The 26,544-nt window shown below is 41.9% G+C and overlaps 2 protein-coding genes across 2 annotated transcripts in view; one reads left to right on the top strand and one right to left on the bottom strand.

Moving 5' to 3' along the window:
• akt1 (AKT serine/threonine kinase 1) overlaps positions 1-16,100 on the top strand; it is a 39,113-nt gene extending 23,013 nt beyond the window's left edge. Inside the window, exons 3-14 of the mRNA XM_086049120.1 lie at positions 2,156-2,284; positions 4,680-4,791; positions 5,059-5,185; positions 6,951-7,082; positions 7,216-7,281; positions 8,873-8,941; positions 9,065-9,190; positions 10,248-10,376; positions 13,567-13,781; positions 14,382-14,469; positions 14,583-14,685; positions 15,518-16,100. Of these exons, the coding sequence (XP_085905246.1) occupies positions 2,156-2,284; positions 4,680-4,791; positions 5,059-5,185; positions 6,951-7,082; positions 7,216-7,281; positions 8,873-8,941; positions 9,065-9,190; positions 10,248-10,376; positions 13,567-13,781; positions 14,382-14,469; positions 14,583-14,685; positions 15,518-15,597 (1,376 nt within the window). The 3' untranslated portion in view covers positions 15,598-16,100. The remainder of the gene's footprint in view (positions 1-2,155; positions 2,285-4,679; positions 4,792-5,058; positions 5,186-6,950; positions 7,083-7,215; positions 7,282-8,872; positions 8,942-9,064; positions 9,191-10,247; positions 10,377-13,566; positions 13,782-14,381; positions 14,470-14,582; positions 14,686-15,517) is intronic.
• A 5,482-nt stretch (positions 16,101-21,582) lies between these two features.
• On the bottom strand, positions 21,583-26,417 carry mtfr1l (mitochondrial fission regulator 1-like). The gene is made up of 8 exons (XM_086049928.1): positions 26,256-26,417; positions 25,310-25,454; positions 25,064-25,171; positions 24,877-24,986; positions 24,317-24,528; positions 23,756-24,146; positions 22,918-23,067; positions 21,583-22,828 (listed from the first exon to the last, which is right to left on the bottom strand). The coding sequence occupies exons 2-7, from the start codon at positions 25,322-25,324 to the stop codon at positions 22,950-22,952; spliced, it is 954 nt and encodes a 317-aa protein (XP_085906054.1). The 5' UTR covers positions 25,325-25,454; positions 26,256-26,417; the 3' UTR covers positions 21,583-22,828; positions 22,918-22,949.
• Between the last annotated feature and the right edge of the window lie 127 nt (positions 26,418-26,544).

The raw sequence follows: 26,544 nt of genomic DNA, 5'->3' as shown, positions 1-26,544 counted from the left end.
CGTTCAAATTGGCATGTTCGATTTTGTTTTTTTGGGTGTATCTAAGCCACCGTAGTTTCCTCTGCATTTCCGCTTCATCCCACGAGCGCGCAGTCCGAAACAACGACAACATCCATGGCTATACCGGCGATTCTGCTATTTGCTCAGGAAAGTGAGCGTTTAGTTAATAAATCGGGCAAAAATAGATCTGTAGTGTAGTGTGTACCCCGCATGTACAATACAACCAACCGGTGAGCAAGTAACTCAACGTCTGAAAGGCGTCCCTTTTTTTCTCCTCTACAACGGACCTCTGGTCCAACCGGACTATGCATCCGTACTTAATCTTGACAGTGCATTGTATTATTGGGTGACAGTTTTGCACTAATCATTGATTGATGTTTAAGTAAGACCAGGGCGAAAGGTGAAAGGCTAGTCACTAGCTGCTTGGCAAAATGACTTGCTGACAGACTGTTTGGTTTACAGACTTGACTGTCTACCTTCTCTCATGTTGATGTTTTCCTTTCAGATGGTATATGTACTTTCTTCTTTCATTATTGGTTTAATTAAGAACAGATCTGAAGTCTATTGTGTAAGTAAAATGCTGTTAATCCCAAAGGATTGTCCTGTGTGTATTAAGTTAAATTGACTGGCATTTTGAGTTCAAAGAAAGAAAAATTAAGTTTAAGTAAGACATTCAGAATACTTCATTTTTGTATTTTACAAAGAAAATCGTAATCGTAAAATCGGGTTTGAGAGAAAATAATCTGGATTTTCTTACTAGGCAAAATTGAACAGCCCTAGTCCAAATGAACTTTGATTCGGGAAGAAGTTCGTTATTTTCAGGTCAAAAGTGCAAATGTGAAAACGTGACATTTAGTCAGTCAGTGGTAATTGTTTTTTTTTCTTTTTTAATTATATTGAAGGATGAATACAAAATGGAGTAATGCCTCTCGTGACTGTGTGAAACAGATCCCTTATCAGTTTTACATGTCCCTGAGAGGGCAACAGAATCTTATATTGATAGATGACCTATGTGTGTGTGTGTGTCTGTCTCTCTCTCTCTCTCTCTCTCTTTTGCTCTCTCTCTCACTCTCTCTCTCTCTCTCTCTCTCTCTCTCTGTGTGACACACACACACACCACCTCTGTGTTAGAGGAAATGGGGCAATTAAGGACAGCTTGCTACGACTCTGCATGGGGCTAATATGTGTCTCCATAATTAAAAATGAATTACTCTTTTTTCCTTTATAAATATTCAAGTCCCCACTCCACCGCGTGCCACTGCCTTGCTATGATACGTAGGCTAGCTTCCCCCCATCTGCACAACATCTGGTGCAGCATTTCCTGAAGCATCACCAGAATAAATTGACTTTTGTTGGAGATGTACATGCATGATTTGAAGTTACGGATGTTGTCTTCCTTGATCCGGGCTTTTGGCAAATGTATTGCTGCTGTTTACAAAACTACTGGTACTTTTCACTGGTGGAAGGGGAAAAGTGATATAATTCAACTTTGTTGTACCAAGTAGACAAGCTGTGTGTTGAATGGAGTCTATAGATGGCAGTAAACTGGTATACAGTGTTACTGAGCTATTTGGATATTTTATTTATTTTAGTTGAGTTTATTTGATATGGTCATGTATCAATTCGCACATCAATAGTCAATACAAGGTCATAGGAATAGATCGAATAGGGACCTTGCCCTGCTGTGAATAGCGAAAATCGGCGAGTAATTGATCTATATGGTGCCAAAGCACTACATTGCTCCTCAATTCACCTCAACATACGGTAGTTCCCTGGCATCAAGATGGCCAAGCAGTTTTAAACATTTCAAATGTTCGTGACTTTCTGTGAAGGAGACAGACGGACAGAGGAAAGGTCCTGACTTGTACTGAAAATCATTTGTCCTGCAGTTGACCTACAGTAAAAGAAAGGTGGTGACAAGATGGTCATTTCCAACACTAGAACAGCATAGTAATGACCACATTGCAGGAAAGGGTTGCACCGAGGAGAATTCAAACAAAAGAGAGGACAATGTCTTAATGCTTAGAATTACCGCAAAAGCATTTGCACTTTCAGAAACAATATACTTGTGTCGTGTTTTGCTTGCCCAATTTTTCTTCAATATTTTGTCATATTTGTCATCTGTAACTTTGATGCACATTTCCTCTCATATCAGGAGAATACATCAAGACTTGGAGGCCAAGGTATTTTCTTCTGAAGAGCGATGGTACTTTCATTGGCTACAAAGAGCGACCGCAAGATGTCGACCAGTTGGAAACTCCCTTAAATAACTTCTCCGTAGCACGTGAGTATTTGCTTTCAAAGAAACCACCACATTTTCCCCAATTCCTGGCAGCTTGTTTTCGCCATACTAGCGCTGCTTGCGCTATGTTCTCTTTTTTTTTTTTTTTTTAAATCAATTATTGCAGATGTCTACCTTCCTTAAAGAGTAATTTTACAATGTGTTAGGAAGTCACTTTAACTGTCCAAGTGAATGTAGAATTACGGTATAACCGTGACTTATGTATTTGTGTGTACAGTGTTTAAGTTTTTTTTCTAGACCACCTGTCATTAAAACAAAAAAAGGTGGCAAACCAGCATCATAAAATGCTTTCATTGGGATTTTCACAATTTCAGTCAGCTCTCAACATTTGTCATTTTAAAGAAATCTCAAACTGAATTCCCTAACCCAAAATTGAGACGGCTCCCTGGGATTTTCTGAGATTATTAGCAATGAATAAAGTTAACCATTAAAATATTTGTTTCTGTTCGAGAATGCAAGTAAAAAAACACCATTTGAATCTTAATCAAGACTATACTATGCTCTCCTTTTTTACATCTGGAAAGAAAAACTACGCAAGTATATAATAAAATTAAAAACATAATATCAATATCACCTTCATACTGGTGTATTAACTTTGGTACCACTTTTTTCAGATTGATACCAGTGCGATTATCAGGCACACTTGAGTTCTCACCTATGCAGAGTACCGATACATTAGTATTTTTTTCAATGCATAAAATTGCAATTAGCGCTATGGCAGATAATTGTTGACATTTCTTTCTTTCTGCCGCACATGATGATTAATCAATGTGTGAAACCGCTGCAGTGTTGCGGCAACTACTGGCGAGGCGGACTTAGTCAATATCAGATATTTTTTCGTCATAACTCATCCACTGTAAAGTAAAGTTTGAAGATTATACATACACTGAATCTACCGTATGAAAGAATAGAGTCTCTCCTTTCACCAGGAAAAAAGTTTGATTCTGCCTTTTTCCATAATCAGGAGAGGAACAAAGGTCAATTTAACCAAATGCAACCGTTATTCCTAGTGTACTAAATAAACTGGGCTGATCTTATATGATGCATTGCAATCATCTACTGGGGATTGTGCATCAGTAAAGTTGTTTCCAAACTTGAAATTTACAATGGATCAGCATCAGACCTTCCCCCCATTTCCTCTATGCATCTTCTCCGGTCGTGTGCGCAAATGCCGAAAGCTGCCCAGAAAAATCCATCTCCAAAAAGTTTCTGTGTTCAATTCAGTCTTCCAATGACTGAACTCCGCAATTAGACAGCCCACTGTTAGTTGAAATTTTTTCCTCACAGACACTTTTGAGTTATTGTGGCTATTAGCCGCCTGACTTCTAAAAATCTGCTCTGAGGCGCTGCAGCCATCAGCGGTCGCTTTGGTTTTCTGAGACCACGGCGCAGAGGACACGTGGCGTGACGCTGCCGACGAGGGCGCGGCAGCTGGATTGTGTTCCAACTCTCATAGAGACATGTTGGGTCTCAGTGGTGGTCCACTCTGCTGTCCTCCATCCATCAGATTGAGGGCATTTTGTGTCGCATTCCAACACATATGCTGACATTTTTCATTTGGCAGCAGATGTTAATGCAAAAGAGAATCAGAAGGAAATCTCTGCTCCCTGAATGCACTTATTATTAGAACTATTGAAACTTTGACAAATTGCACCAAAGACACAGCGAAGAAAATGATTACTGTATTGTTTGGAATGTGTCACACTTTCTCATACTTTGGCCGGTGCGGCAACATATACACAATCGCGACTATAAATTAGAATTAGAATGATTGTGTTGACTTTCTTTTGGCAAATATATTTTGTCACATCTGACCAATGAAATTACTGAACATGTCACAGTGGACGAATGAAACTGTCCAAGAGTGCCCTCATGCTGAATATTCTTCAGACTTCTTCGTAGCGGGTTGCCTGAAAAGAACAATGCGGACGGAAGTTTGTATGCGTAGCTTGTTTAAGGAGCAATTGAGAGCGAAAAAAAGAATCTTGGGAACGAGTGCCATAAATACAGCCATCTGCAGTGCGACCCCCGCCTCAGATGAATATCGTTCACAACAGTCCCAGTATGATATGGTTTCAACAAGTCGGCAATATTAATAAAAGAAGAATGTTCTTTTGAAACACCAACAAATCAAAAGGATTGCGTTATTTGTTTTAGCAGCATTCTACACTGTGTGCTATATTATTGATTCATTGTTTAAAGTTAAGTAGCCTACTGGTGATTTCCTCTACCTTACTTTCCAAATTAGACAACAGTGTGTTTTTTCGGTGGCGATATAGATAAATGGCTACAACTGTGGGTCTTTCTCCCTTTGCTCCCCAACACTGGCACTTCACTTCGTCTCCCCTTTCCAACTACCGCCTCATTTTCCGGCCAGAATGCCAGCTGATGAAGACAGAACGACCTAAGCCCAATACATTTATCATCCGATGCCTGCAGTGGACCACTGTCATCGAGCGCACCTTCCACGTTGAGACCCCCGAGGAGAGGCAAGTGAGAAGCATGCCATTTTTGGCTCACAGAGCAACAAAAGACAAATTGTGTTTGTGTAGGGTACATGTCCCTATTGATATAAAACATAACATTTTTTTTTGGAAGCATTGAAAAATGTGTATTTAATCATAGTCATGCGCCCACACAAGGTCCACTTGGCAGAACGTGCTCTTGAAATTGCCTTCCTGTTGATAAAACGGCAATTATGTGATTGGCCGGCTGGTTTGGTAAACACGTTGATGTATTCTTTCTGCTGCCTTTAGGGAAGAATGGACAAAAGCCATCCAAGCAGTGGCAGAAGGGCTGCAGAAGCAAGAAGAAGAGATGATGGACTCTTCTCCAGACCCCATGGATATGGAGGTGTACCTGACCAAACCCAAACAAAAAGTGGTACGTCTCATTTTGCACGCTGTTATTTTATGTTGACACATGCAAGTGTCCAACAACATTTAGCCTTCAATCATTAAGGGCTTCACTAAAGGTTTGTGAATGCAAATACATGCACCAACTTGATGACTTGTCGACCAATCGCGGCTCAGATTCAGAAAACAGGTCAGCCGTGATTGGTCGTTGTGAGCAGTTGTGATGTCATTTTCAGTCGACAGAAGACAAAATGGCCGCCCCCCAGAGATGGCCAAAAAGGAGTGGATTAACACTTATTCCACAAACGCAAAATTAATCTGAATGCAGTGTTTCAACTAGTGGGCCTGCTGGGAACATATTCTTGAAAAAAATATGTTTGGGTTGACTTTCGCTTTAAATACCCTGCCTGAAAGGAAGGTGCAAACAGTAGCACAGGTAACACAAGAGGATGAATCGATGTTTTCCGCTCGTGTAAACATTTTGGGAAATTGCCAGAATTCAAATTTATCACGACATATCGTCTATTCAGCAACCTAATTCCGGCCCGCTGCTGAATGAATTAAGTGGTGACTTGGAGCAAGATGGAGTCGTGTCATAACATCTATGACAAACTCCTTTTAACTCTGCATTTCCTTCCATGTGAATCATATCAGCACACTGGTGCTGGCCTCTCCCAGAGCTATTTTGCTGGTTAACCGTTTTAAATGCATAGTTTGGGTTGGTCAGATGCGTCCAATTCCTACACACTCAGGGCTGGTGAAATCAAACAAAACATGGATTGTGTGGCGTTGCGCTAGCTTCTTAAAAATGATCGGGGTTAAAGTTTGTTTTCTGTAACACTATGTTTGTTTTCCTCTTCCATAAACACCCCTAATTCCACCACTTCAGAATTTATTTTGTGCTTTTGGTGCAGTCCCAAATTTTCCATGGTGGAACCCATCAGAGCTAGAGAACGCGCAAAACCCTCTTTTAATTATAGTGGGCTCCACCGCTTTTAGCGCTGCCCGCTGGACCGAAAGATTTCAGTCTCAGTAAGTCACATGCAACATGCCCACCAGCAGCATGCAGATAACGGCCAATCACGGCTCAGCTTCAGAAAACAGGTGATCTGTGATTGGTCATTATCTGAGCCCTGAGCGTTTGCGATGTCATTTTCAGTGGACAGAAGTGACAGAGAGAGCTAAAAAGGGGTGGATTTTGCTGCTTAACTCCTATTCCGCAAACACAATATTAATCCGAATGCCTTGTTTCAACTAGTGGGCCTGCATGGAACATATTCTTGAAAAAAAAAAAGCATGCAATTTAGCGCCCACTCTTTGGGATCTTAGAAAACCAAGCTTTATGTGTGTGTCCTTGTTCTTACATATGCCATTGATCTTTTTTCCTTTATTGCGCTTTGCTCTCCACTCACACAGCTTCATCTAACCTTCCTTCAGTACTTGTCAGCTTTGACTCTCCCAACATCAGCGCTGGGTGGCTTAGCACCAGATAGCGTGTCCACCACCAGGCTTCCCTGGCCCCCTCCCCCCCGTGTGTGCCATGACATAAAGGTCCAAGGCCACCGGATTGGATGTCCCTCACGCAACCATTTCTAACATTCTCTTCAGCACAAGGGTCAAAGGTTAACTGAGACACAACCGCATATAGGCCGAACCATTAGAGTGGGAAGTGCATGGCGGCTGAAATAGCGCCTTGAATGCCACTTTGTTGCGAGCGGGGTTATGTGTCCTGCCTAGTTTGAGTATGAGTTTGTTTGTAATCAGATGCCACTCTCTGTCCTCTGTCTCTCCAGACTATGCACGACTTTGAATACCTCAAACTCCTGGGAAAAGGCACTTTTGGCAAAGTTATCCTGGTAAAGGAGAAGGCCACGGGACGCTACTATGCCATGAAGATCCTGAAAAAGGAGGTGATAGTAGCGAAGGTGAGCGGTTGCCAGTGAGATTGCAAAGCAGAGAAAAGGCCGGGGTTAAGACACCGGAGCAATGACTTGATACCGAACCTTTGTGGGAGTTGTGCATTTGTGCACAAATGCACTTTGTGGGTTCTTTTTCCAGGATGAAGTGGCGCACACACTCACAGAAAATAGAGTCCTCCAGAATTCAAAGCACCCCTTCTTAACAGTAAGGAACCCCTTTATATACCTAAAGTTATTTTATTTTAAGACCCTTGGTGATTATTTAGTCCTGCAACACTCATTAAGTAAAATGAGGAATGATTTGAAGTGCGACTAGCCTACGAAACCACACGCTGAGCTAGGCCTTTTGATTATCAGTTACCTATTTCTGTGTGCTAAAAGGATCCATCTTAGTGACATTCGTAACAAATATAGAAATGTGCAATTATGCAAAATTGTTGGTAGGTTTTCAAAAAACATGGTACACCTCAGGCTGCGAAGGGTGACCCAGTTTGAAAGTTGATTATTTTTTCCCTTTTAAAATCAATAACCAGATTTGACCGTTTCCAATATTGCATATTGTCCTGTGCTGTCCTGTGAAAAACACTTCCCTCCAATTTTGGAAACTTTTTTAATTTTCACTTTAATGCGATTTAATCATGAAACATGATTCATTTAAAAATAAGAAAATGAAAAAAAAATGTTTTTCACATGGCAGCGACGATATGCAATATCGGAAACGGTCAAATTTCAAATAAACAACTTTGCGGAGGTTCGTGCTGTTTGTGTGTGAATGTACAACATTTTGAGCAGTGAAAAGTATCTGTTGCGACTACTTCCTGCTTTTGACGCGCTGACACTCCAATGTGAAGAAGAAAGCCTTTATACCGTTAAAATGTATAAGATTCAACAACAGTTGTTACCAATAAACGGGCGGAATGTAAATACAACACAATACTGTTCAATCAAGTTCCACACTGTCCATAATGTGACAAAACGTTGGCAGAAAAAATGTATATACGTTATAGTCATTACATTTTGAGTCCAAAATTTACAACCTATGCTTCCGCTGGACCTACTTTGGAAAGTAGAACCTTAAATTCAATGGTTTCACTTTAAAATACAGGTCTAACATGTTAAAAAAAAAACACGTTGACCCTCGTGAGGAGAAGTGGCTCGGATAATGGATTGATGTTCTTTTAGCAACAACAGAGTACTGCACACGTCAAGCGTGACAGACAGTTTAATTGGTAACAATATCGATAGATTCGTTTTTTTCATGCTAGTTGCCCACACTATTTTTTAGTGTATTCATTTGCATGCAAGATTTGAAAGGGGCGCAATTCAGCTGCAGGCTTTTCGTATTTTGCGAAGCACACCGCTAATAGTTTGTGGTGTCCACGTCATCCTCAAATGTAGCAGCCAAGAATGACGGCCATTGTTCACCGTTCAGACGTAATTTTCTCCGTGTAACTAATTGGTCATTTGTAGCATATGTATGAAGGTAGCGAAGCTATTCAAGTGTAAAAATAATGAATTTAAAAATAATTTCTCACATGAGTGTTCAGTGTTTGGTGTCCATGTAACAACCGTATTAACAAAGTCGTCTAAGACATTCGACAATCTCCTGCGAACAAAGGGCTGAGTGAACCATCTTAATTTATTCATAGCACACTGCAGAGGTTTGATTTAAAGCGTATATCATTTTTAACTTAAGAAGTTCGGTTTCTGGACCATGTTTTCTGAGAGCCACCCTCCTTTTCCATTTTCCATCCAGCTGTTTGACTTAAAAATTCGTACTTGTTTTCCCTCCACAGGGACTGAAATACTCTTTCCAAACACACGACCGCCTTTGCTTTGTCATGGAGTATGCTAACGGCGGTGAGGTAAACTATTTCATACTACTTTCGTCATTGATAAGGACGTACTGGTAGGTCGGTTGTTGTTATTTTCCCCTGGAATTACAGGACCCCGTCTCATTGCTGCCTATCTATTTCATTTCCCCTCAGCTTTTCTTCCACCTTTCAAGGGATCGAGTATTCTCAGAGGAGCGTGCTCGGTTCTACGGTGCAGAGATTGTGTCTGCGCTTGACTACCTTCATGCCGAAAGAAACGTGGTCTACCGAGATCTAAAGGTATATGTTGATACCTTTCCCATCCTTGCTTCTCAAGTCTTTTTTTTAGTGATCTATTTAAGAAAGGAACTGATCACAGATTGATATGGGAGATTTTTTTTTTTTTTTGTACAGCTCAGAGTGTTTGGCAGCAAACATCTGTAGCTATACCGCTTCCAGCTGATAGACCAGCCCGGTCAGCATAGCACTCTCACCCCCAATTCCCTGACTGTTTCCCTTGGGTTTATGAGGCGGTATCTCAGTCTGCTAAGCTGCTATTGAAAATGCCAATGTAGCAGGATTGGAAGATGTGCTGACTCGCCCGACACTGCTGGACACGTTCGAGCTACAGTGGCCTGACTTAAATGAAGAGAAAGAGAAGGCGCTAGCACGTGGAAAAACTGAAAGGCCATGTTGTGTTACTTCAGGCACTGAAGAATGTTTAGTTTACCACTCATCGCTATCCATCAAGAATGCAGTTGATCTCAAGATGGATACAAAACCAGAATGCTCAAAATGTTTGCGAAATCGGTGTTCACCAAAGTTTATATTCATATTTGTCTAGACAGTCAGTCTGTCTCTTTGTCCATCTGATTGTAAATCCGAAACTTAATTTGAAAAAGCAGAAGAGAAGATAATCTGACAGGGTTTAATGATCACCTGGGATGCAACGATTAATCGAAAATCGCTTTAAAATCTATTCGCCTCGATTAATCGAGTCCATTAATCGAAAATCAAGTTGCTTAATTTCATCTAGAAAACGATGTCTTGAAACGTTTTTTCATTCCCGATGCATAGCACATTTTGAATGAGTAGATCAAATTATGCTTTTGCGCCAAACTTCATTGCGTTTGTGGATGGCTGCAGAACCACACTAGCGCACAGAGACAAGCACGGTAGCAATTTTTTTAAAAATCAAATCGAAAATCCGGAACTGAAAATCGAATCGAATCGGGGTTTGAGTGAATCGTTCCATCCCTAAGGATCACACTGATGGATATCAACATAGAGAGCAAAACTCTTGTATGCACTACGCACATACAATTTGAGAAGCACATGATTTTCATATTCCCTGCAGTTGGAAAATCTGATGCTGGATAAAGATGGACACATCAAGATAACAGATTTTGGCCTGTGTAAGGAGGGGATCAAAGATGGTGCCACCATGAAGACTTTCTGTGGAACACCAGAGTACCTTGCACCTGAGGTAACCTACTTGTGTTTCCCTATTGCAATGACGTATTTTTGTTCAGCCAAATACTGTGTATTTCCAAGCTCCTACAGTCACAGCATTCAAAAGACATTCACCACAATGCTTATGGTAGAAAGAGGCGCTGTGTTGGATTAGCTTGAGTTCAGAGTGCAAACGAATCACCGTGTCTGGGTAGTATGTACTGCTGTGCATATTTTTGAAGAAGCCAAAGTTTTGTTTTGAAGCAAGTCAGAAGTAAGCGCGTGCCCACCCTGTCGCGTGCAACCTGAGTAGATCCGAAACAAATTTGCAGCGTGTCGCTGGACATCAGTTGTTAAGAAGCATGTGGAAGAAAGGGCAGCTGTTCTGAAATGCCTTTCTAATCTCCAGCTGAAGTCTGTCCTTTAATGAGTGTGGTGTGCGCACAGGGCAGAGCAGCCTGATCTCATATTTGCTGTATGGGGAGGGGCGTGGCTACGCCCTGTTGCGTGCAGGTATGACAAGTGTCACACAGTGAGGCCTGTGTAACCCGATAGCGCATTGTGAGGGTGGGTGGCGTTTATGTGAGAGGAAGAACACAGAGCATTTGACTGGGGGTGTACAAATGTTTTTTTTCCCGGGAGAAGCGTGTGCATGTTGACGCGGTTGCCTTATCGTTGTTTTTAGCCCCCGTTTGGAATTTTCTTGCTATGGGGGCGGGGGGCCACGGAGGAGGAGGAGGTGGGTGTCATTGGCTGGCAGCCCCTCAGGAAACGTGAGCTTCTGCCCCTGGAATAAGACCGCAATGGCTACAGCTGTTGTGCGGCATCAGGGGGAGCCGTACTCTGACCTGGGAGGAACCAGAGGCCGTGTGCTCACTTCTTGTTGCCATATTGGAACATATGCAGTGCCATTTATGTCGGTCAGAACCAAGCACATTAAACCGAGATCATTCTCGAAAGCTCGAGCCAGGCTAACATGTGAATATTTACTCCCGTTACACAAACTTGGACAGACAGTCGTGAAGAAAAAGAAAAAAAAAAAAAAATGCTCCAGAGCTTCACCTGTTCCTGCCGAGCTCTTCCCAGCCCCGCTCCCGCCTCCGAGATGCCCAGCGTATGACAGCTCCAGCCGAGAGCAGGGAGACATCAGGGGCTGTTTCCACGGCAACCGGGTCGCTGCCGAGCGTCTCTATGGAGTGCAGCCCAGGCAGTGTTACAGGTTGTTCTGCAGTAAACAATGACCTTGTTGTGTGAGCTGCACAGGAATGCTGAAACGTCTGGGAATATTCCATTCAGATTGGGAGTCGGGGGGGGGGGGGGGGGATTCGGGGGGGCAGCGGTTTGCTGACCTGAAAGAACTTGAAGGACAAATTCACTTGGTCACTTTTATTAAAAGTATTTATAGTGTGTGAAAGCCATGGTGGATCTAGCTTCAACTAATTAAACAGACTTTGGATGTATCACCACATAGGTTGTTTTTTTTGAGATTTTTTTTTTTCAAGCCATACTAAAAAAAATAAAATAAAATTAAAAAAAAATAGTCAAAATCGATCTGCCCACATGAAAACTAATTTCAAGACTGAAATAACACTAAATGCCAATGCAGCAGGTGGCACTATGGACACTAACTTTAAGGCAGTTTGAGACAAGATCAAAAGACTGAAAAAAAATCCCGGAAGATCAACAATAGGGAGTCAACTGAATTTGAATAAATAAATACGTAAGTAAGTAAATAAATAAATAGATGAATAAATTAATTCAAAGTTGGTATCTGCTTCATGCTACATTTGTGCCATGTTTGTTTGTGGTTTAAAAAAAAATACATATTTTTTAAAAAATCAGTACAATACAGTATATGTGGCGCTTCAATTCCCCCCCCCCCCAATAATAACACTAGGGGTCGTAGTTTTTCTTTTGCAGCAATTTGGTCCGTGTGCGAGGGTCAGTCGCCAGGTTTACGTTTTAGCCAAGTCAGTCCCAAGTTGTAAAACTGGGGGTTTAAGTCTGACTCGGTCCAGCATTTCTGTCAACGTTAGGAAATGTTTTTTGTTCTTCCCTGCACTCCTTTTCCACCGCTCGCTGGCGGTGTTGGTCCGAGTCGGGGGCCCAAGCAGGCAGTCCCGGTTACGTATATGAGGGATGAGCTTGGCTCCTGCGCTCCTGGCAGCTTCACAGCTGTGGCACTCTCTCTACATATATGGGGCAGCTGCGGGCCCAGCTGTCGCACGGTATGAATCACACGACAGCAAAGCTGCAAATAGAGACGGCCTAGTAATCCAAGCCGCGCTCGGGCTTCACGTTACTCCCTCCCGCTCGCCCGGCCGTCCTCCGCGCGGCTCGCGGACACATGTGTGCGCGCGCGCGGCGCGGCGCTCGCAGCGCGGCGCTCGCGTTCCTTTTAGGGACACAAGCGATCATCTGTTTTCCAGAACACTCCTGGCCCGCGCCCTGTTGTGTCCATATCTAATTCTATTAAGCCACCCACATCCTTTTAACTGAAGCTGCCATTCTTGGGTGCGAATTAGCCACCGTCGTGCTCCTTGAGCTTTAAGAGGGCCAGGCTGTTCTCTTTGTCTTCATTTCACCTTCAACATCCGCCTGGAGAGGTAGAATCCAGTACATGTCCCCGGGGGCCTTTGGAACAACTGTGCTCAGCAGCACATTATTCATGCAACAGGTTGCACTCTTCAGCGAGCACACCGCCAGTAGAGGCCGTCTCATTAATTGCTTCCTGTGAGACAAAATCGTTTCCATTTTTGACGCGTGATATTTGCATTTGGTTTGTGTACAGCGGCCCGATCTGTATTTGTTTATTTGAGCGGCCCGCGCACCCCAACAGCTTGTTGATGTGCATGTGCGGAAAAGGCCCCGAGGGTGATTAAATATGCAGGGCACCAGGGGAAACACTATCCTCCCTCCTAATATGAGATTTGAGTCAGGGTTGGCCCCCGGCCTGCTTCCAAACCGCAGGTCAGTGGGGAGAGCAGGTGATTTTGGTCGGAGTAACAGTTGCTTTTTTTGCACTCATCAGCCACATCATTTGGCACGCCAGGAAAGCACAAATATTTTGTTTACCTTACTTGGCGACTCGACTGGAGCAATGCGTCACAGTCGGGTGTGCCGGATGAACATGTAGTATTGTCCAACGATCAAAGTTCTTCCATTGAGCGTTTTCATCCTTTCAAAAGGTCTGTTCGCGCACAATTTAACTGTCAATCTCCAAGGTACTTGAGGACAACGACTATGGCCGTGCCGTGGACTGGTGGGGCCTTGGCGTGGTGATGTACGAGATGATGTGCGGCAGGCTGCCTTTCTACAACCAGGACCACGAGAAGCTGTTTGAGCTCATCCTCATGGAAGACATCCGCTTCCCGCGGACACTCGGTCTAGAAGCGCGCTCACTGCTCTCGGGACTCCTCAAGAAGGAGCCCATGCAGAGGTGAGGCGTCTCCACGGCGCGGTAAAGGGGTAATGTTGCGACATGCGCCTATCGATTAAACTACCAGAAACGATAACGCGTGTAAACGGTGGCAAGTACAGGAGGTCCTCGGTTCCGGTAAAGTACTGCGACACAAATTTGTACGTCAGTCAAACGCCCCCCCCAAAAAATCTTTCAAAGTTGTACTTATGCTACCCCAATCCCAAAGGATTGTTCTGTGTGTATTAAGTGAAATCGACTGGCATTTTGAGTTCAAAGAAAGAAAAATTAAGTTTAAATAAAAATTCAGTTGAAATAAAAGACATCCAAAATACTTCATTTTTCATTATTTTCTATTTTACATTAAATCGTAATCGTAAAATTGGGTTTGAGAGAAAATAATTGGGATTTTCTTGATCGGCAAAATCGAACAGCCCTTAATGGTACCAAAAGTTTGGAAATGATGTATCATGGTCTCTTTTTTTTTTTTTTTTTTTTTTTTATCTAATGTATACTTATTATAATGGTACCAAAAGTTTGGAAATGATGTATCATGGTCTCTTTTTTTTTTTTTTTTTTTTTTTTTTAATCTAATGTATACTTATTACTTGATGCATCCAGGCTGGGTGGCGGTCCTGATGATGCCAAGGAAATAATGCAGCACAAGTTCTTTGCCGAGATTGAATGGCAAGACGTTTACGAGAAAAAAGTAAGTACAACAGATACTTAAATGAAAGATGAAAGCTGTGCTATAATGGTAAAAACCTTTCCCCAAAGTCCTCACTGACATGCTTCTACTCTCGACCATTTGAATAAATACAGTTGGTCCCGCCGTTCAAACCCCAAGTTACCTCAGAGACGGACACGCGATATTTTGATGAGGAGTTCACTGCACAAACCATCACGATTACGCCGCCTGGACAAGGTAATGCTGAATATTTGAATGTTAGTCTTATATTAGCTAGTTGGAATACTTCATTATCTTCAACACACATTTTCCTTAACAGTCTGTGATTTTTATTTTTCCTAATTTGAAAGGTCATCCTACTGGTTCCTCGGGTTCACGAGGGTCCAACATACACTATTTCAAGATTACCAAGAGCAATTAACTAGTTTGCTCAGCGGCATAACAAATAGGGGTGTAACGGTATACGTGGGTGTATTCATACGTTTCGGTGCAGCATGTTCAGTTCGGTCCACTCGCGTACCGTTTCTGATCAGTTTTTATTATTAGCGCTAGCTTACGTCGCCCGTAGGCGAGTTTTCACACGGACGCTATTGAGTGCTGCGCGCGTAGGAGAGTCTGGGCACTGAAGAGGAGCCAGTACGCCAGAAGCCATGATAAATCATAACTGCATGGATAAAGGGCGCTATTATGGCATACGCAAACAAGCCAGAGCCTGAAGGTCCCCCCCGTGCACTGCGGTCTCCTGTTTGGGAACATTCTGGCTTTCCTGTTCCCCATCGCCGATGGGGAAAGGTACGTGTATAAGTCCCAAAGTTGCTACATGGAGATCGGCGGCTATGTTGCAGGTAGCACGTCTAAAATAATAACGCGCTTAAAACGGCATCATCCGACTGTGAATGTTTCTTCCACAAGTAAGCAAGTCTTTTTAGCCAAAAACTTCAAACTTTTCACAGAAGTCTGGCTAGAACGGCGTTTCATGCGGAGAGCCAGCAGCTATGAACAGAAAATGTGTATTCGAATTAAAATATCTCGCTTTTAAGATAAGTGTCTGTTTTTCGTGCATCCCCAGACGAGAGCATGGAGTCTTTCGATAGTGAGCGGAGACCCCACTTCCCCGAGTTCTCCTACTCCGCGAGTGGGGTGGCCTGACCGACACTTGCACATTCCTCAATCATCCCCCTCTGTCCTTTCCCTTTAAGCCGACTGCATCCTCCAAAAAGAGTGGGGCCCGCCGATTGTTCGTCACTTTACCGTGTTATCCCCCAGGTTTAGTTCTCAAGGAAGGAGCAAGCTCAAGACAACACAAACAGAGCTCTGTCTTTTTTTTTTTTTTTTTTTTGGAGAGTTAACACTAGTCTTCATTACCTGGCTGTTTTGCGAGCAGGCATCCACACACCGGCACCTTTTGTTGTAAAAAAATTGGGCCACTGCCTTAAATTTCAAGAAGGGCTGTTTTATTTTTCAAACCTAATTAAAGCGAAATCAACCATTTCAAGTAGAGATTACGAATACGGTGGACCAAAATTCTGTTCGGTAATCTGGTGTGTGCGTGTCTTGTCTCATCTGCAAATTAAAACCAAACTTTCAACGTTTTTGGGGAGATTCAAAAGTGAATGTAACATTTTAAATAAAGTTGATATTTCTTGCATGTGTCCATTGTTGTAAACACCCTTATTGAGTCTGATAAATAGTAAAGGTCTGATGATATGGAAAGAATGGCAAGTTTTGGGGTACTGTTAACTCATTCACTGCCAGCCATTTTCAGAGGACAAACCCTAGAGTGCCAGCCATTTTAGAGAATTTTGCCTGATTTTTAAAATCCCACAAAATGTGTTCTGTTGAAATACTATTGAAAGACTCTCCTTTCACTAGGAATAAAAAGATGGACTCTTTTTTTTCGATTATTTAGTAATCAGCAGTAGAACATGAATGTTTTGCAAAACTCGGAAAAAAACGGATCAAATTACTTTGAACGTGACATTTTCTGCTGATATTTGATTTTGGGACACCCGTAACAGCTAAACAGCGGTTTTATTCCATAAACAACATTTAGGAATGTCTTTCGACTGCAAAATAATGATGTATTTGGCCATCTACATGTGTCGTTAGTGACGCCAACTGGTCTTCACGCCCATCATAATCTGCCTGCCTGCAAGCTGAATTCTCGCGGTATTTATGAGTTCACGCAACCCCGAGAATCCATCTTGTCCCGAGCTCGCTGACTTGCTCCAAGCCAATCACAAAGCAACAGTGTGTTGGGTGACGGGACATGCGGCTGTGATGAAAACTTTTCTCGGTTGACAATCATCTTGATGAATAAATAGATGTCATGCTATTTGAGACGCTTTTCCGCATATTCGCATTGCAAAAACGACAACTATCGCTCAACGCCATGATGCCATCTGTGCCAAACGGCAGGTTTTCATCCATTGCCGGGATTGGTCAAAACAAGTTTGGTAGCCGTGCACAAGTTGCCGCATCGCCCAATCAGCATGAAGTACTGTAATGAATGTTCCGCCCTCCCTGAACAGATCACATTGGAGCAGTCCCAGATTGATACTGTGGAGATCCCCTTTGAGCGATTAAAAAATGAATCCGGCTCTGGCCAGGTTACGGCCATCGGGATGGGCTTGTTCAGTGGCCGTCATCCACGTCATATCGCCAAGATCTGTTGTAATTTGCAAAATCTATTCATCTACATTATCTTTTCAAGTGTGAAAATGTTTCAACTTGTGTGGATGAGTACCACCATTATGTTCCCTGACCTCGATGTGTGCAGTCATAAAAAGTGCTGATCAAAAATCTAAAATTTTACATCGCTGCCATGTGTTGGCGGTTATGCATCATTCATTCCAACTTGGAATTCTCAGTAGAGCAGCACCAGCCCCACCTCCTTCACTCCCTGTGGAAAAAAAACAAAACATAATGGACGTGAATACTCGTCTTTGGCACTGAACGTTTGGAATCTAAAAGACGTGAAAACGTCTTTGGCACTGAGTGAGTTAAAGTCCACCTCTTAGTCCTAAGTGTTTGCACACATAGGTGTGTCCTGTTGGGTTAAAATGAAATAGTATTGTTCTCATTGCCTTCCTTTCTCAAATCTCAATGCTGCGCAGCGAACACCTCCGGGTTTCCCTATGAACCGGATCAGTCGGGCCCCTCACTGACACCTCAGAACCTCTTCCCTCCTGTAGAGTTTTTCTCCTAGTAGAGTATTGGGTTTTTCCCATCCAGTACTTCCTCTGCAGCCTCAGTGAGGTCACAAACACGATACATTTCTGTAGTAACACAAAGTGGGCTTCAGGGGGAAAAACACACCAAGAGTAGTCTTTCATTTGTGTCTTATTGGGAATTTGTGTCCGGTCCCCAATTTCTTATTTATGAGACCAGCATTTAAATATCAAGTTTTAATGTGCCAATGAAATGCACCTTGCTGCCCCACAATGATTGTATCTGGATTTTGTATTAGTGGTTGAAAAAGACTAAATTAGTTTATTATATAATATTCAAATGTGGAAGAATTAAAACATTTTTAAAACATGTCTGAAGCTAAACTGTGATCTATGAGATCCAACACAAGTATTTAAAGTATGATTAGAGGTTTTCAATGTGTTTAAGATGACAGATAATCATTTTTCAAAAGTGCATTATGCCTTATTGAATGTAACTGTTTTTATGTTCTCACTTAAAAAAAAAAAAAGTTTCTTTTTTGTTAAATATGATTGTTGCTTATTCCTATGCACACACCCCTCTTGCTGTCACCTTCTGAAAAATAGGGAATTTCTTTTTATATATTTTTTTGTTTCTATTTCAACTTTTTGTACCTGCCCAACCATATCCACAAGACTGAGGACACCAGCTTTAGTAAACAAATAATATAAACTTTGTACACTGTTTTTAAATTGTTTCTTTCAAATTGATGGAATAAAATGTCTTAACAATCCAATGTGTACCCTTTTTTTTCTACTAATAACGAGCTGTATGAAAAGTATTTTTTCTAAGCGTGTGAAAATCTTTCAACTTGTGTGGATGAGTACCGCCATTATATTCTCTGACCTCGACCTGTGCAGTCATAAGGGCTGATCTCAAATCTATACCGTATGGAAAGGAAGAGACATTGATTCAGCTTGTGTCCTGAATTTAATTAGAGGTGCTTCTCGGTAAATTAGAATAGCTTAGTTATTGTTGGATTCTAAAAGTAAAAGCAAGTTAGTTAATTACACATATTGGAAAATACCTTTCAGGTGAGCAATTCCTACCTAATTTCTATATGAAAAATAATTTTTGAAAATTATTGAAATATTTCAAACTGTGTAGTGGATCTGGTGTTCACTTTTTGATTTGAACTAAAATAAATAAATAACTTTCTACAATATTGTATTTTATTGACAGATGTATACTGTGTAGGTGTACCTAAGGATGTGGCTGATGATTGCCTTAAATGCCTTCAGCAGCAATGGCCCACATTGGTACATTGAATGTCGGCAAGCAAAAATCACTCCATTTGAGCATGTTTACATACCGTAGAGCTCGCTGATCTCGGCCTACAGACAAACATGGCTGACTTAGTGAGACAAATGCGCTCACAAAGGTTCTGGCTGTGTCTTGGCCGTGTTCTCCATCTCTTCAGGCCGCACTCGGGTCCTTGTCTGGGGCTCTGCATCTGCTCAGACACAGGGAACTAAGCTCTCCCTCAGTGCCTCGGCCAGATGGTCAGGTCTCTGGAGCAGATGTTGACAGCCAGGCCTCGCGGTCTGTCTTTGGCGAGAAAGGATGCGCGGCGCCAACACGACAAGCTTTGGCCCAGTGTGGCCCACCTCACCTGACAACCAAGCCTCACTTGCCTCCAGCTGCACGGCCCAAAACACACCTGGCTGTACCTCCAAGGCTGGATGATACTAATGTTGTGGCATGTGAAGACCCACACACACTTCAAACATACAAATTGCATTACACTATGTGTAAAATATGTGTTGTATCTTAACTCATTTACTTAAGATACATATTTTAATCAAAAACATCATTAAGTGAAGAAAACAGGGGCACTACAGTGACATGACCAAGAACTGGATGCTGCTCCAAAATTGATAAAATGGTGAAAAGAAAACGAGTCAGGGAGGCTGGAAAGAAGCCGACATCAACATTAAATGAGCTGTGAGGGTTTCTGACATGTACTGGCTGTTTAGTACAGTACATAGAGTGTGTCTGGGCTATGGGGTAGGATGGCAAGATATCTTACCAAGGAAAAGAACACAATTTCCCAGACACGTGTAGGACACTGTGTTATGGTCTGGTTAAACCAATATTATTGAACTTTTTGGCCATAATTCCCCAAAGGTATGATTGGCATAAACAGAGCGGGGGACTGGAGCCCCCTTAACGCTGTGCTTCCCCTGCGCACTAATGCCTTAGTGAGGTTTGTGTTACATTGCAGTCATTTCCATGAGTGTATCACATGCTGACTTGATCAAATGTGATGATGTAGAGTGGCATTAGATTAAAAGATAATACAATCGTTTTTTTGTGAGTGCGTGTTTGTTTAAAACTGTCCCCCCCCCCCCCCTGACAAACCCACTGTCCCCAGAGCAAGCCCACCCAGTGAATTTGGTCAAACCGCCACTGCACCTTTGTCAAAGTAGGAGGTTCCAAATTGATTGGTTGTTTGATTGAAAATATGAACACATATTTTTTTTTTTGTATTGCTTTCATTTGAAAAAAAAAAAATCTTTGGTTTCTTCTGAGTAATTTATTTTTGGGTTTTGTTTTTTTAAATACATTTTTTATTATTATTATCGGATTTTTTCGGATTTCGGTTTTTCGGATTTTTTAAAATATGTTCAGATTTTTCAGATGGATCTTCAAAACCATTTACACATTAAAGTGAACTGTTTCCTAAAGGGATCTCATTTTCACAAGTACTCTCATATGTTGACACATGAATCCGAAGCAAATATGAACGGGTTTGACAAATAATAAATAAATAGACTCACTTCTTTTTGTGACAAAATTTACAACACGTAATAGGTGCTTAACTACTGAAATTAGTAGTTACAATGTCAATTTGTTTTAAAGTTATTGAAGAGATCTTGGATGTTTTAAGTGATTGTGTTGATCAGGCTGTTTCCGTTGATGGTTAGGCAAGCTCTGTCATCTATCATCTGTTATTTTATTTATTTATTTATTTATTTATTTATTTATTTATTTAGTTAGTTAGTTAGTTAGTTAGTTAGTTAGTTAGTTAGTTAGATTTTATAATTTGGCTTTCGACTCAGCGTGAGACTCGGCATTGTTTTAGTGTTTTATTGTGCTTATATGTTACTTATTGTTTTAACTGCCTTTGTTTTTATGTGTCTGATTTTTACTTTATGTACAGCACTTTGTATGCATCTGTGGTTATTTTTAAAGTGCTTTATAAGTAACGTTGAGTTCAGTTGGTATCGCTGTTTTATTGATTTACTTTCTGCAAACAATTGCAGAAACACTGTCCCACAGTGTAACAGTTTCATACACTGATCAATAACATTTTGATTTTATGCTTTTCCGAACCAAACTTGAACAGTATAAAATTTAAACTGAGCCTAGGGCGTTATCTAGTGGCCATTTTGGCAATGTACGTTCGAATTGACTTCCGTCCTTATAGCGAGAGGAAGTGAGTATGCGGTAAAGCAATTCAGGATATTTGTATTGTTTTATTTTTTTTTACTTTTTGCCAGGGTCTCTTCGTGCCCATCCTCCTCAAAGTTGCTTAGCGATAATGGATGGATGGATGATTTATGAGGTTTGGGCCCGACGCCAGCGAATTATACAGACAGAATATACAACAGAGCTCACTTATATTGCCCCCTGGCGGCCAAAATGCACATACCTGAAGCAGCACAGTGTCCGTTGAATTAAAGCATAAAATGATGATGCACAAACTGTTAATTTACATTCTATTAGTTGTGAGGATGAGCGGTTTGGATAATGGATGGATAGTTATTTACTGACTGTTTTTATAAAATACAAAACCGTACAGCGCTATTTTTCTTATTAAAAACCAACCGTTTTGTTCCTGTTTTTAGTGGGGGCTGGATCAGATCAGTGGTCTTTGACCACTGTACATTACATTGATGCGGCTAGTCAAAGAACAAAAGATGACTGTTTCAAAACATTTTCTCAATCTTTATTTACAAACCAATACGTGACCAAAAAAAGTCCACATACAGGTATTACATTATTATGTGGAGGTGTGTTCAACCCAACAAATGTTAAATGGCAAGAAACTGAGGTAAAAATCTAACTCGTCAGGAGACTGTGAAATCTCTTGATGATACTCATCATCTTTTAACAATGAGGATCTCTACTCATCATCTTTTAACAATGAGGATCTCCCCAAAAAAAGATGATGCATGATGAATTAAAGTGGCATAACGGCAAGCCTTTTTCGTGAGGGGGTCATTCCTACACATTACTTGGTGGCTTGGGGTGAGGAAAAAACAGCACACTAAATAAATGTCAACAAATAACACAATAAGCAATAAGGGATAGGCTGATAAAAATGAAGTTGTGGCACAGTCGGGGGTGGAGGTGAATAAAATCAGGCATCTGAGCAGGCGACAGACGTGCAGTAAGGCGTCACCAGGAATATTTATAATCACCACTCACAGGTTCCTGTACAAAGTCATGTAAAACACACACACGGCTCATTTTTCTTTGCTTGGTCGGGAATTCCCAGTCGGCTTCAAAAGGCTGCCACGAGCTTGGATCATACAAAGCATCTCTCAAACTTTATTTGTTTTCCTATCAGGGGCCATTTCTGTTTTATCGAGTTCTCTGAATTTATGAACGATGTATTTGGGTTTTTTATCGTAACGTTTTTTTTTTTTAACTGCATCAAATGTTCAAGTGCAAGGGTTCTCAACCTTTTTGCGTTTCAACTTAAATATTTGCACTTTGTTGGTTTAGCACCACTTGATGTACTGGAATCTTTATAGCTGTACACATCTCACAGACCCCAGCTGGAGAACCCCTGAACTAGTGGGTTGTATGTGGCTCAAAGGATCCCCAGCCCTGCTTTAGACAACATAGGCTAAACGTATACGCCGACTTTAAACCTGCTGTGTACACTCGCATATGTTTTCAAGTATGACACAGAAGTGGAAAAAAAAAAATCCTACTTAAAAACCCTCCTTTTCAATGCTGGATGGGTAAAAAGTGCTCCTTAAAGGGGACACTGGTCACTCCTCAGTTGAAACAGTCTGTTGAGTCATTGTTCTGAAAAACTGGAGCAAGGAATCAACTGTATATTGGTGGAGACTTGTTTACTAACTGGCAGCAGGGAGCTACTGCATTGAGGTCTGAGGAGCAAGGTTGCAGTCCATGACAGTTCATGGGAAAAGGCCTAAAAACAAGCACAGAGAAAGGACTGCTTAAGGTGCAGGCAACATTGGCGTCATAACAACATGTGGATGACAACGCAGTCGGACTTACATGGAGCAGCAGGACCGGCAAAGAGGGATGAACTACTTCCGCTTCACGGCAACGCTGTCTTCCTCCTTCAGGACAAACTTTTTCCTAAGTGCTTCGGAAATCAGAGAAGCAGAGTCCTCCTCTCTCAAGGACGTACAGCCTCTGTTATACCTGACGTTGATTATAAAAATAAAACAAACATTTAAAAAAAAAAAACACACAAGGCAAGGCCATAGAACATAAAAAAGGGAACGTATGCAGAATAAAAACTGAACAGAAATAGAAGTAAATATACCACATTTTCTGGACTATAAGCCGCACCTTTATATATTCAATTTGATAATTGATTAGCTGTCAATTCATCATTACATCTCAACGACTATACATTGATATAGAAAATAAAGCCTGCTGACCAACTGGAATCAAACAGTTTTATTGTTTTGTTTTCCAAATTGCAATAGGCTGCAATTTAGTAGACAAAATGTCTACTACATTGCTGTCGAATTGAATTTGATTAATTTTTCAGCTCTGATCGAGGCATCACTAAAGAACCAAATTTCAAGTTTAAAACGCGGAAATTACTGAATGTATTGCAGCGTCTGTATGGCGTGCCTGAATCTTGCCGTGAGCTGTGGCCGACAGCACCTCCTGAATAAGTGCGTGTTGTGTTTATGTGATTTAATGTTCTCCCACCATTCTATAAATGGCTTAAAAGTGCATCTGTGACTGTGGCTCTCCTTTCCCATATATGAGGGCAATATAGCAAGTATACTGCTATGAAAAAATAAAATAATAATAATAAAAAAAAAGAAAGGTGTGAAGTAAGCTTTAAAAAAGACCATAATGGGCCACTTTGTACCTGTCTTTGCTCATCTTCATGCGGTTCATGTCCTTCAGGATGTCCATCACATCAGCAAAGCTGGTGGACTTGGACAGCGACACCGTGTCCTCCTCTGCCTCGCGGTAGTCCATGCTGGGCCTGTCAAGGTCAAAGGTGGCCGACGCCGTCATGGAGACCGGAGGCAGGGGGTCGGGGACCAGCTCCGACACCACGGACACCATGTCCTTGTCGTCTTCCTCCTCCTCCTCCTCCTCCTCCACCTCCTCGTCCTCCTCGGTCACGTCGCTGATGACGAAGGAGGCGGCTGCCGCGGCCGCCGGCTGGTAGGGGGCGGTCTCGAAGGGCGCCATGGAGAAGCTCATGGTGGTGTCGTCGGGGGAGAGCAAGTCAGGAGTCAAGGGGTTGGAGCCTGGAATGAACGCAGGGAAATAGTAGCAATGGTTGACATTCAATGACCACATTAGGTACACCGTCACTATGCATCTCACATTCACACCAAAGGACCATTTCGAGTCTTGACTTCCGGTCGTGTTTTAATCCAGATTCTCATTTCCGGCAACCACAGAATAATGGATTTACCAGTATCGCCGGCCACTATTTTTGCAATCTGTGCTCGAAGTCTGCTCAGCTCATCCTGCAGGGCGGTGGTGCGGTTGAGCGCAGTCACCCCAGGTTTCCTCAAGCCCTCCACCCGCTTGCCCTCCCGTCGGAAGTTGGGAACAGACGAGTTCCTGTGAAGCACCAGGAGTGGCGTGGGCCTCCATTCGTGTTTGAGAGGCCGACTGTCACTCCTGTAAAGAGGGAAAGGACGACTGAATTATGCTTCTATCTTGTGTAGTAAATCCCCACATGGCCGGCGTCTTTCATTCAAAAGATGCGTGCGCATCGAAACCAATCGTTCCGCTTTAAGATATATCGAGACACATATCAAATCATATTTTGTTGTTCTGTTTTTATTTCCACAAGTCTTGGGACTTATTGAGCTAATCTGGACCTTGGGTATCGTATTTCATGCTATGTCATGTTGAACTGTGTGTTGGTATGACAATAAAAAATCTTTTAACTCCTTGAAAACTCAACTCTAAACTTGGAAGAACAACCAGAAAACACATTTGAGAAATTTCCATATTTGTCTTTACCGCACTCTGGCATACGTCTCCTCTTCATCTGCAACAATCCAAGCAATATCTGCCAAGGTGGGAACCATGGGGCCGTCCATGGGGCGAAGAGCGGGAAGGCCAGGTAGTTCCTGATGTTTACGGGTTAAATTAATGCATTTTATAGTATAAAAAGAAACTAAATTTCAAGAATGGGGGGGGGCAATACCTGGAAACACGCCCTTTGTGGGGGTTTGAGCGGAAGAGTGGAGCCTATTCTCCTCACCACACTGCGAGTGGATCCATGGGGCTTGTTTTGCCAAATAGGAATGACATCCTGCAAGAAATAAAGACAAAGAATCAATCTCTGGACATCCGGAATCCTTCCACGGGTGAAAAACGCACATGCCAACCCCATCACGTGTGGAAATGGCAGCGCTAATTGATGCGGCGTCTGAAAAAAAGGCTGCCTTACTGTTTGGGTTTCCATGATGACAGCTCAGCTTGCAGAGGAGCACCGACGCTTTGGTGCTCTTAGTGGCTCAAATCTGAGCGGTTGACTGAACAGATGCCGCGTTAATCTGGCAACTCTCGGGTAAATTGGAGATTAGTCAGAGCATCTGTTGGGGAGACACAAGCGGAGGGTGACAAAGACATCACTGTGTCCCCAATAACTTCAACTTTAGAGGGATGAACTACTAAAATGGGTTCAGGTTTAAAGATGCTTCATGATAAATTAACACAATCGGTGGATGTGACCTGATTCTTGAATTACAGTAGTTAAACTCATGAAAATAAACAGATATGGAACTAGAATTAAATTGGGGAGGCGGGGGGGGGGGGGGTCAATTATTCACAGATTTTCATTAATCGCGGCAGGGTACAGTTCACTGTAAACAAATGGCTTGATTTTTGGAGTAAACCCCTTCAAAACAAGATCATTTCAGCAAGACAAAAAAAACAAACGCGCGTAAAGAGTACTATGATTATAAATCTTTGAGTGTTTTTAAGAACGATTTTCACAAAAGTTATTAAGACACAAGGGAACGAATTTAACTATTGGACATAAAAAAATCGCTGTCTTTTTTAAGTCATGATGTCACCGTTTACACATTGTTCAGATTATTTGGTGGGGGAAAAAAATCACTATGTACTCTACAAGTTATGAAGTCACCGTTTACACACTGTTCAGTTAATTCAAAGAAGTGCGATGATAACAAGTAGAACGATGCAAAAGCGCGAGAGTGCATATACCGTCACTGAATTCTTAGCACCGGCGGCTAACTGTATCAAACACACACACACACAAGGCCGTGTGTTAGCTTCGGTAGCACAAACGATGACCCTCAAACTATGCCCCAATTTCCGGAGGCTGCCTTTAAAGCCCATGATAAAATTAAAAACACAAAAACGGAACTTACGACAAACGAAAGATAGGGGGTTCCAACTGGCGGATATTTTTCGAAGCGTAGATTCTCCTTTTCGTCTTTCACAGTTAGTTTTGTGTTGTTGTTCATTGCCGGAAGCCGGTGGACAATTTCCGGTAACGGATTTGAGATGATTTCGTATCACAGCGCTCCTACAGTTTATGGCGAGTATTCTTTAATTACAGTTGTTGTTTTTTTTTTTATTTTGTTTTTTTTATTCCTAAGCACGTTTAACAGCATTTAAAATTTAAAAGTACAACGTCGTGGTTGTAATTGATGAAAG

Source organism: Filicampus tigris, chromosome 13 (genome assembly GCF_054856515.1).
Source record: "Filicampus tigris isolate MCC_2025a chromosome 13, RoL_Ftig_1.0, whole genome shotgun sequence".
In the NCBI taxonomy this organism is placed as follows: Eukaryota; Metazoa; Chordata; class Actinopteri; order Syngnathiformes; family Syngnathidae; genus Filicampus; species Filicampus tigris.
The sequence above is the reverse complement of the archived record's forward strand: the minus strand, read 5'-3'. Positions and strand labels throughout refer to the sequence as shown.

Excerpts from the sequence above, each read along its gene's own strand:
- mtfr1l (XM_086049928.1), bottom strand. Across the intron at positions 24,987-25,063 it reads CACAAAGGGCGTGTTTCCAG|GAACTACCTGGCCTTCCCGC; the intron begins GTATTGCCCCCC and ends CGTAAACATCAG. Across the intron at positions 23,068-23,755 it reads ATGAAGATGAGCAAAGACAG|GTATAACAGAGGCTGTACGT; the intron begins GTACAAAGTGGC and ends AATCAACGTCAG.